At 41.8% G+C, this 15,387-nt stretch overlaps 1 protein-coding gene across 1 annotated transcript in view; it reads right to left on the bottom strand.

The window, feature by feature from the left end:
* LOC109487597 (uncharacterized protein KIAA1109-like) overlaps window positions 1–15,387 on the bottom strand; it is an 84,292-nt gene that overhangs the window by 10,976 nt on the left and 57,929 nt on the right. The window contains exons 58-71 of the mRNA XM_019791601.1: window positions 14,675–14,871; window positions 13,727–13,866; window positions 11,965–12,088; window positions 11,250–11,365; window positions 10,064–10,180; window positions 8,413–8,592; window positions 7,393–7,626; window positions 6,249–6,453; window positions 5,796–5,957; window positions 5,262–5,373; window positions 4,390–4,668; window positions 3,350–3,568; window positions 2,436–2,669; window positions 2,186–2,208 (exon numbers count right to left, since the gene is read on the bottom strand). Of these exons, the coding sequence (XP_019647160.1) occupies window positions 2,186–2,208; window positions 2,436–2,669; window positions 3,350–3,568; window positions 4,390–4,668; window positions 5,262–5,373; window positions 5,796–5,957; window positions 6,249–6,453; window positions 7,393–7,626; window positions 8,413–8,592; window positions 10,064–10,180; window positions 11,250–11,365; window positions 11,965–12,088; window positions 13,727–13,866; window positions 14,675–14,871 (2,342 nt within the window). The remainder of the gene's footprint in view (window positions 1–2,185; window positions 2,209–2,435; window positions 2,670–3,349; window positions 3,569–4,389; window positions 4,669–5,261; window positions 5,374–5,795; window positions 5,958–6,248; window positions 6,454–7,392; window positions 7,627–8,412; window positions 8,593–10,063; window positions 10,181–11,249; window positions 11,366–11,964; window positions 12,089–13,726; window positions 13,867–14,674; window positions 14,872–15,387) is intronic.

Here is a 15,387-nt window from a genome sequence, read left to right as displayed (position 1 = left end):
TGTTACGTTACGTTAAGGACGTCGCATTGCCAGATTGATATAAACCACGTAACCTGTGCAGCGTGTTCTTTGAGATAAAACACTGAGCGTAGACTAGTTAGCAGCAGCAAAAACACAGAGCAGAGTTTTCATGATGGCATTTGCGCACGGACTCTAAGCTAGCAGGGTTTTTTTTTCAAACAACTACGTTACTTTCAACTTTTGGAGACGAGGTTGATTTGATTGCTTTTTTGCGGAATCCAACGGTTGTTTACGAAACTTGGTGACCTTTTATATCTGAACTGGTAACGCCATGTGTAATGGCGCCAACAAGTCCTTGGGCTTCTTGAAGAGAAACTTGAAGATCAGTTCTAGAGGTATTAAAGAGATGGCCTACAAGACCTACATACGCCCCATACTAGAATATGCGGCCACTGTATGGGACCCTCATATCCAACAAGACATTGACAGACTAGAGGCAGTTCAACGGAGGGCAGCTCGTTTTGTGTTAAGACGGTATAGGCACACCTCAAGCCCCACAGAGATGCTAGAGGAACTTAACTGGCCCAGTCTCCAAGCACGTCGGAAGACTGCACGGCTCGCCATGCTGTACAAAATTCAACACAACAAGGTCTGTACAGATGGGCTCAGGGGCAAAATCCATCCTGCCCCACGACGTGAGAGACGGGGGCATGACCAACAGATTGCACAACTCTGGGGCAGGACTCAGTATAGAGCACCATCTTTCCTGCCACGGACAGTTAAAGATTGGAACTCTCTACCTCAGACTACAGTGGAGGCCACAAATACTGAAACATTTGTGGCAAGGGCCTCTAAATTGTTTTGAACTCTTGACTGGTGACCTCTCCCCTAGTGACAGAATGATCGGCATGACGATAGCGGTCACTCAGAGGAAGAGAGAAGAGAGATGGGCTAATGTTGTTAACGAATTAAACTGAAAGTCTAGAATTAATCTGGATGCTGTTATATACAACTATCATGCTCAAAAGATTACTAAACATTTAAAGGTCACAACATTATAAAATTAAGACACAAATTACTATCTGTATCTGTATCTGTATAGCCGGTATAACCGCCCTTCTGCGTAATACACAAGCTTCGCAGGCACGCGGCGCAGCGGCAGCTAGCTATAACGCAAGGTTACCAGTTTACGGTCGAATTATGGAAAATTCCATTTTTTGTGAAAACGCATGGGCAGAACTAAATATTTAACCCATGTGAAGAAACAGTAGTTTGTCGGTTATAAAAGTGTGTGCCGTGTCATTTCTTCCCTGCGTTTTTTGTGCCGTGCCAGCTTTTATTTATTTAGTAGTTAACAGTGGAGAATTGCTCTAGGGTGACCAATTAACGGTCACTTGGACCTTTGTCCTTGTAGTGCTCTACTTATAAGCGCAAATAAACAAACACCTTCTGCAAAAAAATACCGAAGTGGTCAACAACAAACCACAGTAAAATGTCAGTGTGTAGCCCACTGTCCCATGCAGTAGCGCTGTGGTGCTAAATGAGGCTGGACCTGCATTTTTCCCTCAGTAGAACGTGACATAATGGCCCAAGATGTTCCATAAAACCGTTGCAATAGATTACAAGCGTCTATGCCCCTCCAGACAAAACGGAACGTCGTGAAAACCCGAGCAAACTTTTCGCTGCGGACGCAGGAAGCCATTTTGGCATTTTTGCATAAATTAATGGGCAACAGCGCCACAGTGCGACTTTTACAAACCTTTCTGCAGTTCAAAACAGTGACGTCACCTGATGTAACGATGATGATGATTAAAATGGCGTTCGAAAAACGCTAGTCGGCGACAACTGTCGCTGTACTTTTGCTCATTTATATCAAGGTGTTTGAAAGTTTCATACCTCAGAACACCATGGATGATTGAAATAAGAAAGCCAGGTTTGATGCCAGCTATTGTTACAATTTCCTAGCATTCTTGGGATTTTAAAAAATCGACGAAATGTTGAGTATTGTATTATGTGAAAAACACAACATGCGTCCAAGTCCATGTTACCTTGCTGTCCCGTCATATCGGAAGATACTCTGCTGTGTCGCTGAATGCAAACTTATTCCCATCCAGTGAATAAATAAAAGACACATATAAGGATTATATTCATGTTATTCTTTGTTGCTCACGACCGTTGATTTTTGGCTGGTACATCTCGAAGTGTGGCCGTGTCACTAACTGACCGTAAACTGGTCCTGCACGTAAACTGGTAACCTTGCGTTATCACACCAAACGACTTGTTACACTCAATTTTTGCACATTTAATTGCAAGTGATGATGCCCCTACTGTGCTTGGTGGCAACGAGTTCCAGTCTACGATCATTGTTCTGGGGAAATACGAGTTTTTGAATTTACTGATAAAAGTGTTATTTTGTGCAACAATAATATATACAGATCAATGGCAACCATTCATGATCAGAGCTGTCCACGTACCAGATATGTCGATGTGTACATTTGCGGGGTCCTGTGTCTGCTGAAGCTGAACCGACGGTGTGGACATCAGGTCTCGTAGTCGTCCGCTGCTCATACTGCCGCTGGCGTGGAGACCGGGGTCCGCGGTCGGCGCCGCTCGCTTACTCCGACTCAGGTTCACCTTGATAAACTCCACATTGAGGCTTAGTGAATCCTTACGCCCCGTGGCGGATGGTCCTGCATCCAATGGCGAATCTTCAAGTTTAAAAGTGAGCTCGTGGTTACGATATGAGGTCCCTTCACCTTGTACATAGTTATCATTACTGATTATAAACACCAATTTTCTTATCTCTCTACAGCCCAAATTCATCTTCACCAAACTGAACCAAATTGGTCTAATAGATTTTTGAAAAGGTCAGCTTTGGAGACATGTTTTCTACTGTAAAGCTTTTCTATAAGTTACTGTATTTAGGTACAAATAGTTAACCTTAAGCCTGCTAAGGCAGCCAGTTGGCACCAAATTTGTACTGATTATAGGTTGGTTAGTCAGCAGGGAGAAAGTTAAAGAGACCATTTTTCTTTGGCTGAAATTTTGTTTTATTTGCCCACACGCACTAGTTTGGGTGTCTTCTGAGGATGTCATCCATAGAATTAAGTCAGTGTGGCCCTTCGTTTCGTCAGTGACACTGGCCAAACTTAGCACGTCGGCAGAACGTACCGCACCTGCGATAAACCCGTATTGCGCATATAACTTCGGCAGAACATCTTATATGTAAGGTCGTATTAACACTCCGTCTGTAGTTTCCAAATGTTATCGTCTGCATCAGGCAAAATTCTGAAACAACGTTGACCAAATAGCCAACAAAATACGTAAAAAAATCATGATGGTTTCATGCAGGCGCAGTACATTCTGCCGATAAGCTGCGAGACTTCACCTGTTGTGACCCCCTCCATGGGTGTTCCCATGCCTGCGTGTTTCTTCTGCTGCCCGCCGTACGGGTGGAAGATGAAGAGCGAGAAGTCCGACATACCGGCGGTGAAGTTAAGCCCGCCGCGTCCCGCCACGCCGGCCTCCTGGTGGTCGCTGTCGGTGGAGTTACAGCTGAGGTTGCTCCAGCCTCGCGGGCGCTGGAACGTCACTTGTCTCTGGCTGCCTGTGAGGGGAAAATTTTTGTGGATTTATGTTGAGGCCACACTAATGGTTAGCGCTGTATAGCATGTACTATTTCCAGACTATTTATTTATTTATTTGAAATTGCAATATGGCAATACAATGTTGCCGCCAGGCAGCTGATAGCTGATATTGCGACATCATATACAAATATACACAATAGACACATACATATTAAGTACATTGTCGATCAATTTACAATAAAAAATTAGATATAAGAAATACAAGGGTAACTAGAATTAAATCGATAAACATTAGGGATAAACATATCTGTTAAAAAGATGGAAGCTGGAAGTAAATCTTTTGGTAGATGCAATGTACATGTGGAGTGCATCTAGAAGTTGCTTGTTAGTGACAAGGTCATGGTCTGCTGATCCTTTCCAGTCTAGTTGACTTGTAAAAATGTTTGGGTTCAAGTCCAAGAAAAAATGAACGTCTGGAACCAGTTCCGGACTTACCAAAAAAATAAATGTCACATTGAAGAAAACAATGCCATTGGGCATCGTCGGCCTCATGCAGTAAATGTCTGCTCTCGCCATGCATGGGGAGAGAATGCTCACAATCTAGGGGGTTCAGGGACAAATTTAGGATTTTCAAGATTTCAAAAATGCAATTTTCCACATTTTGAGAGGCAAATCATGGGTTGAGACGGTGGTTGTGGTTTTTACATATTTTACGTTTTACAGATTTTATCCATCAGGGTTGACGGACTGGTTTTCAAATTTTTTTCGTCATACACCACAAATTTAAAGTTCCTTCAATTGATGGAAAAACGGGTGCTGGTTAGAGCCCTGCCATACATACTTTTTCTCTTCAGCAACGGCGGCTGTGCCTTTGCGGCATCCGTGTCATCTTCCCGGATCTCGAATCCGGCTGTCATGGAGGAGAAGACCAGGTCGAGAAGAGGGACCTGTAACAGACACTCCACGCGGGACAGGGGCAGGCAGTTGAAGCGGATGATGGAGGGCTGGACACGCACACACACGATGACGTCCACGGGGAAGGACGTGTAGGGGGAGCCATAGCTGGTACCCAGAGAGGTGCTGGACGTGTCCAGGTCCAGAGGAAACATACTGTCCATAGCTGGTCGTACAACACAAAGAACAGAACAGGTTAGTTTTCTGAAGTTAAGTCAAACCCATACTAGTGACTGCTTCTTCATAACGACCACCTGACTGTTGTGGCTACTTTCTGCTGGTCCTTTGGATTATTTTTACCACTGCACCTAAAAAATGACCATGTAAGACTCCTGTCACTAAACACCACCTGCCTATTTTCTTAAAATCCCTTGATTATGAGCGGTCATTATAGACAAGTTTAACTGTATTTACATTGCAACATTTTTGTCAATAAAGATTCGCTTTTGTACTCAGTTTGGTATTCATCTTTGCAAAGCACTATTGCATAATTGAAGATTTTCCAAAATATTCAGTACATTTGTACTGGCAAAATTTTATAAGTCCTGAGGTTATCTTCCATATGATACAATGGATCCAGCCTTGCTGGCCGTAACAATATTATTAGTTCAAATGGCTGCTGGGTACTGGAGGACAATCATGAACAGTATCAACAATTCTTGCTGTCAAGGCATATAAAAGTCATGCTCTTAAATCTTACATAATGCCACACTAACAAAGACCATGTGTGATAAAACAACGATCGTTGAACGTGTTCACCTGTTCGAGCACTTGCAGTCATGTCGGCGATCCTGGGGTCAGTTGGTGAGGCCGGCAGCACGTCCAGTGTCTGCTCCAGGAAGTCCAGCAGGCAGGGGCTGACCACTGTTTCCTGTAACAAACATAACCTGTCATTGTAACATTGACGGTTCCATAATCATATGATCTTCAATATGTCTTGTAAATTCATTTACCTTTCACAACACTGGGAAGAAAAACAGAGGCTTTTATAATGAGTACGTCAATGAAGGTTAGTCATCCAGTAAATACGATACGCCAAAAAGCAGGCGTATTGTATTATCTTGAGTAACTGCTTTTTGGCATTTTATAATGAGTATTTTAAATTTGCAGTTGAAACAATTCTGTATGGTACAGCAGTCATTCACATTTTCATGAATTTGCAAAATCAATAAAGACATCACCACAAAAAATTGTTTTTTTTAGCACTCTTTAAGTTACATATATAGATGTAGGGTCTCCAGAGGACGTCATCCATTAAAATTTCTTGGTGTGGCCTAATCTGAAAGTACTTACTTGTGGGAGAGACTGTAGAGCCAGCATGGCGTACAGACTAGCCCTCTTCATGCCAGTAGGAACCCTCTTCTTGCCATCCGCAGGGTCCTGGAGAGAGCTGTCTTCCTTACTGTTGCTGGGGCCAGGGGAATCCTGTCTGTGGGTCTTGGAGTTGTAGTGGGCCTGGAAAAATCATGAAAAGTCTTCACTGGTGCCATCATAAAGCAAGCAAAAGTTTCATTTTTTACATGACAGTTGAGATATTAATTTGTTATACTTGATATAGATACAATGGTGTTACGCCGAAGGGCGGTTATACCAACTAATAGTACTAGTACATACAGAAGCTGGTGTGTTACGCTGAAGAGCGGTTATACCGGCTATACAGATACAGAGGGTGATGTGTTATGCTGAAGGCTGGTTATACCAGCTATACCAATACAACACGACAGAATTGTAAGTAAATGTGTGTACCTTGACGTCTACAGCAGGTAGATAGAAGATGGTGACTTCGGAGCCAGCGTGTTGATGTTGTCCCAGCCGACTCTTGTTGGCCGAGGCCAGGTTGCCAGACATCTGGTTCTTGAGCAGGTGTTTCTTACTGGTGGCCGGGGTGATGTCCAGGGCCGAGGTCTGGTACATCATACCCATCTTCCTGTTCTTTCCTCCTGGTTTGGTACTGTTGTGAGAAATGGTAATTAAAACCTAGAAAAGTAACATTTGCAAAGCAAATGCATAATGTTTACCTTCGGACATGGTCTGCTCTGTTTATTCTTTCTCAAACACATTCACATACATGTAACTGTTATATGGTGACAGGAGTCTAAATACCTACTATGAAATTGCAACATTGTGTAACCCAACACCAGTTACTATGGTGACAGACGGCAACAAAAGAGGCCATTGGCCAGGTCAGAGGTTAGTGTTTGGAACAGAAGAAGAAGAAATGGAGCAAAAACAATGTTTTCCTTCGGTAAACATTATTATGGTTTAGGCTTTTTTCGACTTGGTGAAATTGGCTACTTGGTGAAATTGGTTTGAGATCGGTTAGACACATGGAACTACATGTACATGAGTGTAGTAAGCTTTGTGACATTTGCATTTGAAATAAATAGATACTGACAGTCTTGACAGCCAAATAAAAAGACAACCAAGACAGTTAGTGTTTTACTAGTATTCAGCCAATGTATTGGTGACTATCTGTCACCTTCCTCAAGGCAAATCTGACTGGTTAACATTGCATAGGTGTCATTGTTAGTAATATATATCTCACCAAATGCAAGTATTACATACACTCAGGGAACAGTATCTACAATGTGGTCCCAAAAGTGCAGGAGTGTGATATATATAGTCTTGACAGCCATGGTAGAATTAGTGCTAAAAATTTGGAATTCAGCAATATCAAACTCTTGGATTTTTTAGCGTCAGTGCACTGTAAACCAGTCAGAATTGCCCTGATGAAGATGACAGACGGTCATTGAAACGTTGGCGTGAAAAATAAATGGTTGTGATCAAAGAACTTTGCTATTCATTCGTTTACCAACCTGATGAAATTATTTACGGAGGTCTTAGATTTTTTGTTTGAAATAGAAATGTGACAGAATAGAGAAAAAATCACCTGCTCCCATTCATGTCATCTTCCAGATTGGAGGACTGAGGGTGAAGAACACATTTCCCACTGTCAATCTCCACCTTTACATCCAGCTCAAACTCAATGTTCTGTTCCACCACCGAGGGCTGGGGGGTCAGTGACTTCCCCTGCTGGGGGCTCTGGCTGCGAGGGGGGGACTGGTTACTGCGAGGGGGGGTGCCTCTGTCCAGGGATGTGACGGAGGGATCCATGGCTAGACGTCTAGGGTTAAGAGATGAAGTATATGTTGTTGGAAAGCAGTTCTTGAAACTTTTTAAATTTTTTTTCATTAGGCCACACCGACTTAATTTTATGGATGACATCCGCGCGCGCATTGATTTTCGCCTGTTGAGTCCAAAAAAAAAGATCAGGTCCTCCGAGCCTCTGGCCTGGGTCTAGGCCTGGGTAGTCCATGGTAGTTAGCGACAAATTATACGGAGTCGGTGGTAACTCTGGTGGATGGCACCCAGCTCAGGCTACCGAAGCTCCACGAGTCAAGAAATCGGTACATACATACAGCGCCGATTCATAAATTCCGCGAAAAGCCAGCATGTGCCGGTTTGTCGTATTCGTCGCTATAATATGTACTCACTGTCGCAAATCCACAATACCAGCTTTGTATTCCTATGGTTTAGTATCATTTTTATTTTTGGCTGGAATTTTTTTTTATTCGCCCGCGCACACTAGTTTGGGGGTCTTCAGAGGATGTCATCCATAAAATTAAGTCAGTGTGGCCTTACTACCAACCTGAAGCCAAAGGAAAGAAAGCTAGAGAAGTCATTAACTGCAATTCAAACAAGTATAATACAGACATCCTCTCCAAGTTTCTATCAAATCTTCTATAAAATCTCCAATCTGCCAAATCTAAAATCTCTCATCCCACATTCAAGCTATCATATTACATGTATTCATCATTCTTTAACAATAAGCATAAAAATCGTGTTATCTATCAATAATGTTCCCATGGATGATCCACTTGTCTTAGAACTTGTCTTAATCTTAAGTTACCTCTGAGTTTCTATGAGATAGTGTTTGTCTAGTTCCTCGTCGTTCTCTGAGGATCCACTTGAGTCCAGGTTGTCTGGGAGAGAGGGGACCTTGTAGGCTGGTTCTGGGTGGAGGTCCTCCTCACTGTTATATGCCGACAGTTGGCATGGGTCGTCAATGGTGGTGGAGAGTGGAGAAGACCTGAACAAGAATCAGTTATAGACCAGTAGGTATCTTAAGTTATTTTTGGATTTTTTAGAACAGAATCGTGTTCTATTTGGGTCACCTGAGGTCATATGCGGGTGATTATTGGGTTGTTTAATGTATGGATTGGGATGAATAATGACCCGGTTTTGACTCTATTTGTGCAATTAAGGTGTCATAAGGAATGTGGCCTTCTGATTGGTCAACGTCACCCGGGTATATGATAATATCAAATATATGCCAATGCCAAATTGTTAATTGTTAACATGAAATAAATGTCTTTGCTGATCCAAACACAATATTCTGTAATGACTGTTATGATGCTGGCTTGTCAACAATTAGTACTGCTACACATACATGGAGCACAATGGGGGGGGGGGGGGGATGGCAAGGCTAGTGAGCTGCATGGTTGTACGAAAACACTTACTTCACGAAAAGTTGTAAAATTAATACAAACCATTTAATAATTAGTGGATGAAAATAAGTGACATTCACTGTGGCATATGCATCTGCTGAACATACATGGATGTCATGTATACCAAAGATTGGTGTAAGGAGTTGGTAGGAAAGCTGAATTTGTGTTCTCACCGAGTCATTGCTTGGACCTTTGAACCTCTACATTGTGCCAAGTGAGTGTCACACCTAAGTGTAGTGTTATGACATTGTAGTTGTAAGCACATCAACCCTTTTCATCCCAGCTTCAATAATATGGCAGCATGGTATCCAACATAAATGACATGTTGATTATATGACCATGTTTCTCTGAAAGTATTTTGTTATAATTTTTTTTAAGGTAGCAAAAGCATTGTACAAAGTTGACATACATGTAGCTTTTGGGCAATGCAGTACTCAGTCCAGTGTATTCTTTAATATGATAAAATGCCTGGGGCAAGACCATGATAGCAATTTTGACTCAAAATCCCTCTCCTGTTGTGGAGTTTTAGAAGGTTTTTAAGGCCACACCAATTTAATTTCTTGGTTAACGGATTTTTCTAGAAAAATAATGGAGCAGGCGGGCGAAAAAAAATAAAAACAGGCCTAGGCATCCTATTATGGCCGAAAATGGTATGATAGGAGCCACGAAGTCAACACACCAGGATGGTTCAAAATGAATTTTGAACTTTTAAAGAAACCACTGCATTGAAAGATGGAATAACTGTTACAGTAAAAACTAGGAAGAAAAGGACTGTTTTCAACTGTTCATGGCAAAATATGAGCATTTTGCAGTTAATTCTGAACCAGAATCTTTTTTTTTTTTGCAAATCAGAAAAAAATGAAGCGGGCGAAGGCCTAAGGCAACATATTAAAAGCAACATCTTTTCCGACAGATGCTTTCAAGGCTGGAAGATACTTTGCTCCCACACCACAAATTGCCCAAATCTACAAGAGCACAGATATCAACATAGACTTTACTGTGATGAAAAGGGTTGACAGCCACTGACAACTGTTCCCAAACACGACATCTCACCACTGGCGTGCAGATGAGTCAAGGGAAGTGAAAACAGAATCATTGAGAGGAGTGGAGGGAGTTGAACACGGGACCAAAAGCTCCCCATGCAAACCATCTACGGCCTCGGTGCGTGGCCTATAAAGGGTGGTAACAAAGACAAGGACACTGCCACATTATTTACAATGCACAAGCATGCATGGACACGTACACATGAAACTATGGTATAAGCATGATGAAGAGTTGGCATCTATATCTATGTGTAATATTCTACTTTATGGCAAAGGTAGGCAACACCAATTCTATTGCTTTGATCCAGAAAGCAAATACAGCCAGCAATCTAAAGCACTGAGCTCTAAGCAGCTTCCAGCAGTGCATAATATACACAATGTCATGTACATGTACATGATCATAGGTTTACTTATAACAATTTGAAATGATTATTAAGTACTTGTGTATATTAGAGCAAAATATCTTGTTTTCAAAACAATTTCTTCCATAATCTATGAATGGTTTGATTATATGTTCAATCATATGTTTGATGTTAAAATGTATCTCTTTTTTATTTGCAAATGAAATAATCAATTTTTTCCATCAGTAAACAGAGCAATAAAATTGGTGTAACCTATACAAATTTTACAAAGATCTCCAGAACAAATTAAATACTTCAAAATGCTTCTGATTATCTACAGTTTCTGATCTCAGACTGACATTTTCTGTACAACTTACCAGAAATTCCAATGCAACATATTGGGACAAAAAAAATCAAGAAATTAAAACTTTAAAACAAAACAAAACAAATCAAATCATATCATAAGCAAAAAACATAGTATTATCATGGTATAAGTTTCCTGCAATACAAAATACATACGAAAGGAAAAAAAATCTGCATATTACATAATATGCTTATAATAAATTGGATCTTGACTACGAAAGAAAACAATACACAATGCAAAGACAATGAAACCAACACATTGATAAATCTGAAAAATTCTTGGAATAGTATCTAGGAATCAACTTGTATACTTGCAAAATAGGGCTTTTTCTGGACCAAAAATGTACATTTTTGGTTCCTGTGCCCTAATATTAAATCCAAATGACCTGAAATTTGTTATGGGGATAACTTGGATACATGTCCAAAGAATGTCACACTTTTGACATACAATCTGCTGAGGATACATGACACACGTTCCACACACAGTCTAACCTGTCTCTGGGGGGCTTTTTCTTAGCGGCAGCCCCAAGCACTGCCCCATGGGACTTGGTGCGCCGGTGGGAGGGCTTGTACCCAAGTCCCCACTTGTCCTTCAGTGAGGTGGCATGCTGGAAAAAAGTATTGTCACAGTCACTGTACAGTGTTAAATGTATATTATCTAGCATTTGTCTTTACTATTTACAAAGTTTAACATTTTAAAAATCTATATTTAGCATTCAGCAGAAATCAGCACAACTTTTAGTAAGGTCATGTTGATTTGATTATATGGATGACATCCTCTGGGAACCCCAAAACTGATGTGCCCATGCGAATAAAAAAAAGTTTTGCCAAAAAAAGTTGCTTTCATTATGAAATCTACGTGGACAAGAAGGTTGAACAAATGACACAGAGTATGGTACATACATGGTACAGTGAATAATCTACTCTAACTTCTTTACCTTTTCGTCTTTTTGATTTTGGCATTCTATGACATTGGTATAATTGTCTTCCAATTTTTTTGGCAACGATTTACAATGTAGTTGAAAACTTTTTTTTTTGGAAACGGTCAAAAATTCATGCGCGCACGGATGTCATCCATATAATCAAATCAACATGGCCTAATCTAACAAATAAAAACATAATGCATTTAAGTTAAGATTTACAAAATGGAGACACAAAATGTCAAATGGTTTGGTTCAGTGGTATGAATCAGGCTGGTTGTGCTTACCCTGACACTTGTCCTGCGGAGTTTTTCGCGCACGTCCCTGCGGAAGTCATAGAAGACAGCCGCCTCCAGTTCCTTAAGACGCTGGGCCTCCTGAGCTATGGTGTCCTGTCTCGCACCCAGCTGTCTGTGGGCAACCATCAACAAACATTTCAGTCAAAAGTCATCTCAGCCAGTATTTTCCTGCCAATGAAAAATGTGAAGCTCAACACTTGTCCGAGCACTGACCCAAAAATAAATTTCAACAAGTAAAATCTGAGATTTTATACCTCCGGGCTTTTTATTGTATATTTTTCCATGTTGTTTGTTCTGTATAGTTGATGGTGTTGAATTTTATGTGTTAGATTTAGCGTTCCTGGTTGTGTTAATACAGGACTGGTCAACATTTTCATCTGCAGCCCATACCATGTACCCACGGTAAAAATGCATGTCGAGAACGTCTGAGACAGTATACCACGGTATTTGTAAGTTAAGAAGTCGTAATATACGCCGAAAACATCCAAGATTGCGCAAGACGGCGTTGACCCCTGACCCATTGGCCCACCCGGAAGTTGCACTGGCAGCCAGCCCAGCGCCGCGCGCGACCATTTTCAGATTTTTACGCCCCAAAACACATATACAATAAAAACAAAAAAACCTGCACCATCTACAGCCCATTAGCAGAACATACACCGAGTCCAGTCTACTCCAACGCGAGATACAACTGCGATAATATTTCAAAATACATATCGGAAGCAGACACCCCTCTGTTTGACCCCTTTTAAATGCTAAGACCCAAAACTGCAACCTCCCCATTCCTTAACAACATGGTAAATTCCATTTTCAGCATGGCGGGGGTGTCCGGAGCACTCAAAAACCTTTTATTTCGACGCCCATAAACACATATACAATTAAACAAAAACGTTCTGCATAATCTGCAGCCCAACAGCAATACGTATACCGAACAACAGACCAATCCGTCCAGCCGATCGCGAGAAACAGCTGCTGACAGAAATGTTTCGAACCATAGTAAAACCTCCTCGCGGAAGGATATCTCCTTCCCTGGAGGTAATAAATTAATTGTCCCGAAGTGAGGATGAACTGTCCCAACCTGTTTTTTTGGGAAGTATTGTATGACAGTTCAACTTTATTTTGCTTAATAATATATTCACTCCCAGGCGCACTATACTGTAAATGCTGTGTAGACTGAGGAAATTTGGGGGGACTTTTCCGAATCCAAAAGCCAGGATGTGTGCCTGATAAACAAAAGATTAGGGCTGACATTCTGATGTTGATTGTTTGTTCTAAAAATGTTCCAAAGTGTCTTTTTTGTTGTCCCAGCCAAAATTTTAGTGGTCAGTGGCCATTGGACCACCTTTAATTTTGAGCCCTGGTACATGACATTGTAATACGTGTTGTACACTCAGTCTGTTATAATTGAGGTAATTATATAATGACCCCCAAAATTGTGCATGTGTAGGGGAGGGGGGGAAGAATTGAGGAACTTCAAGGGTAAGAGTGGGGGAGGGGATGAAGAGTTGAGGAAGGGTTACTAAGAGTGGTGTTGTTTATTTCTTAGACAGACCTACATGTATAATTCGTGGCGATGGGAAGATGACAACGATGAGACGGAATTCGACCGGTTTTGACTTTATTCAGTCTTTCTCCAGAATGACAGAGACCAGACCACTCCTCCTTTTATACGTTTACCGTGCCTCTCTAGTGCAGGGTCACAGACCTACATGTATGTAAAGTGCATAATTTATTAATAAGGCCCTATACATACTTGAGATCTTTCACAATCCTGGCTTGTTCATTCATCTGCTGCTCCATGAAGCGGAAGCGTCTCCGATGTCCGTTCTCTGCCTCATTGCTGCTGCCTGGGAGTGGTACAGCCAGGCTACTGGGCCTGCGAGGCAGCTGGTCCTAACAGGGCAGAATGACTCACTGATGAGTAAGGGCTCAGTCTTATACAAGTCTCTTTTGAGTGATCACTATGCACAAGCTATAGGCTTTCAAACAAAGCGTTTAGGTCCATATGACCACAGTACAGAAATGGAAAGCAAAGAGCACGTCGGCAGAACATACTGCGCCTGCGCAAAACCCTGATTCTTTACGGTTTTTGTTGGATGCTTGGTCAACGTTGCATCAGAATTTTGCCTGTTGTAGACGACATCTTTTCTGACATAACATTTGGAAACTATAGACGAGATGTTAATCTTAATATACGTGAATACAACCTTGCATGAGACATTCTGCCGAAGTGTTACGCACAATACATTACAGGTTTTGTACAGACGCAGTACGTTCTGCATACGTGCTGGGTGTACTTTAGGCCACACCGATTTAATTTTATAGATGACATCCTCGCGCGCATTGATTTTTGCCTAAAGAAAAAAATATCACGTCCTCTGAGGCTCTGGCCTGGCTCTACGCCTGGGCAGTTCATGGTAGTTAGTGACAGTACGGAGTTGGGCACCCAGGCTACCGAAGCTCCATGACTCAAGAACATACGAACAGTGCCGAATCATACATTCCGCAAAAAGCCGGCTTGTCGTATACGTCGCTATATACTGCCATAAATCCATAATACCAGCTCTGAATTCCTGTGGTTTAGTAGTTTTTATTTTTGGCTGGAATTTTTTTTTATTCGCCCGCGCGCACTAGTTTAGGGGTCTTCAGAGGATGTCATCCATAAAATTAAGTCGGTGTGGCCTTATTTGTAGCTCAGTACCATCCCAGCCTCGGCTTGTTCTGCCTCCTCGGCCAGTTCCACATCCTGGTCATCCATCCCCTCCTCCTCCCCAGCGATGGCGGTCAGCGTGTTCCCCAGGGCAGACAGGCACTTCCCGATGTTAGTGTCCAGCTGGATGTCCAGTCCACACATCTTCCACAGGATGTCCAGTACCCACTTCCCACTGTTACTGCCTCCTATAGTGGACAGGTGGTGACCAAAACTTCAGTTACAGGACATGGATCTGGTACATCAGTGAAGGTTTAAGACATCCAGGTAATGAGATACGCCAAATGATTTTGGAAATGGTCAGACGTTTCAGGTAGTTCAAAGGCATCATGGATCTGGTAGTTGAAAGGTATCATCAGGCCTCGAAATTAACTTTTCTTTACTACTAATTATTGTCCCAGAATTGTCCCAAAAATAGATTTCAATTGTCCCAAACTGAGGATGGACTGTTCCAGTCTGCTTTTCAGGAAATAAGTTTATGACAACAGTAAGAAAACAACAACAACTGTAGAACTTGAAGTCCACTTTATTTGTAAATGCATGTCCATCATTTTTTTCAGACTGTAGGGAAATACATGATCATAGTATCATGGGCGGGGCACCATCTTTGAGGTCCCCTTTCGAGTACTCGAGTATTAAGGCAGCAGCCCGCAGCAGGATGGATAAATCGCATTCCTAAATGATGTGGACGGTCTCAGGATTTT

The sequence above is a fragment of the Branchiostoma belcheri genome, unplaced genomic scaffold, assembly GCF_001625305.1.
Source record: "Branchiostoma belcheri isolate BF01 breed outbred unplaced genomic scaffold, Haploidv18h27 scaffold9, whole genome shotgun sequence".
In the NCBI taxonomy this organism is placed as follows: Eukaryota; Metazoa; Chordata; class Leptocardii; order Amphioxiformes; family Branchiostomatidae; genus Branchiostoma; species Branchiostoma belcheri.
This window is presented reverse-complemented; position numbering and strand designations above follow the sequence as displayed.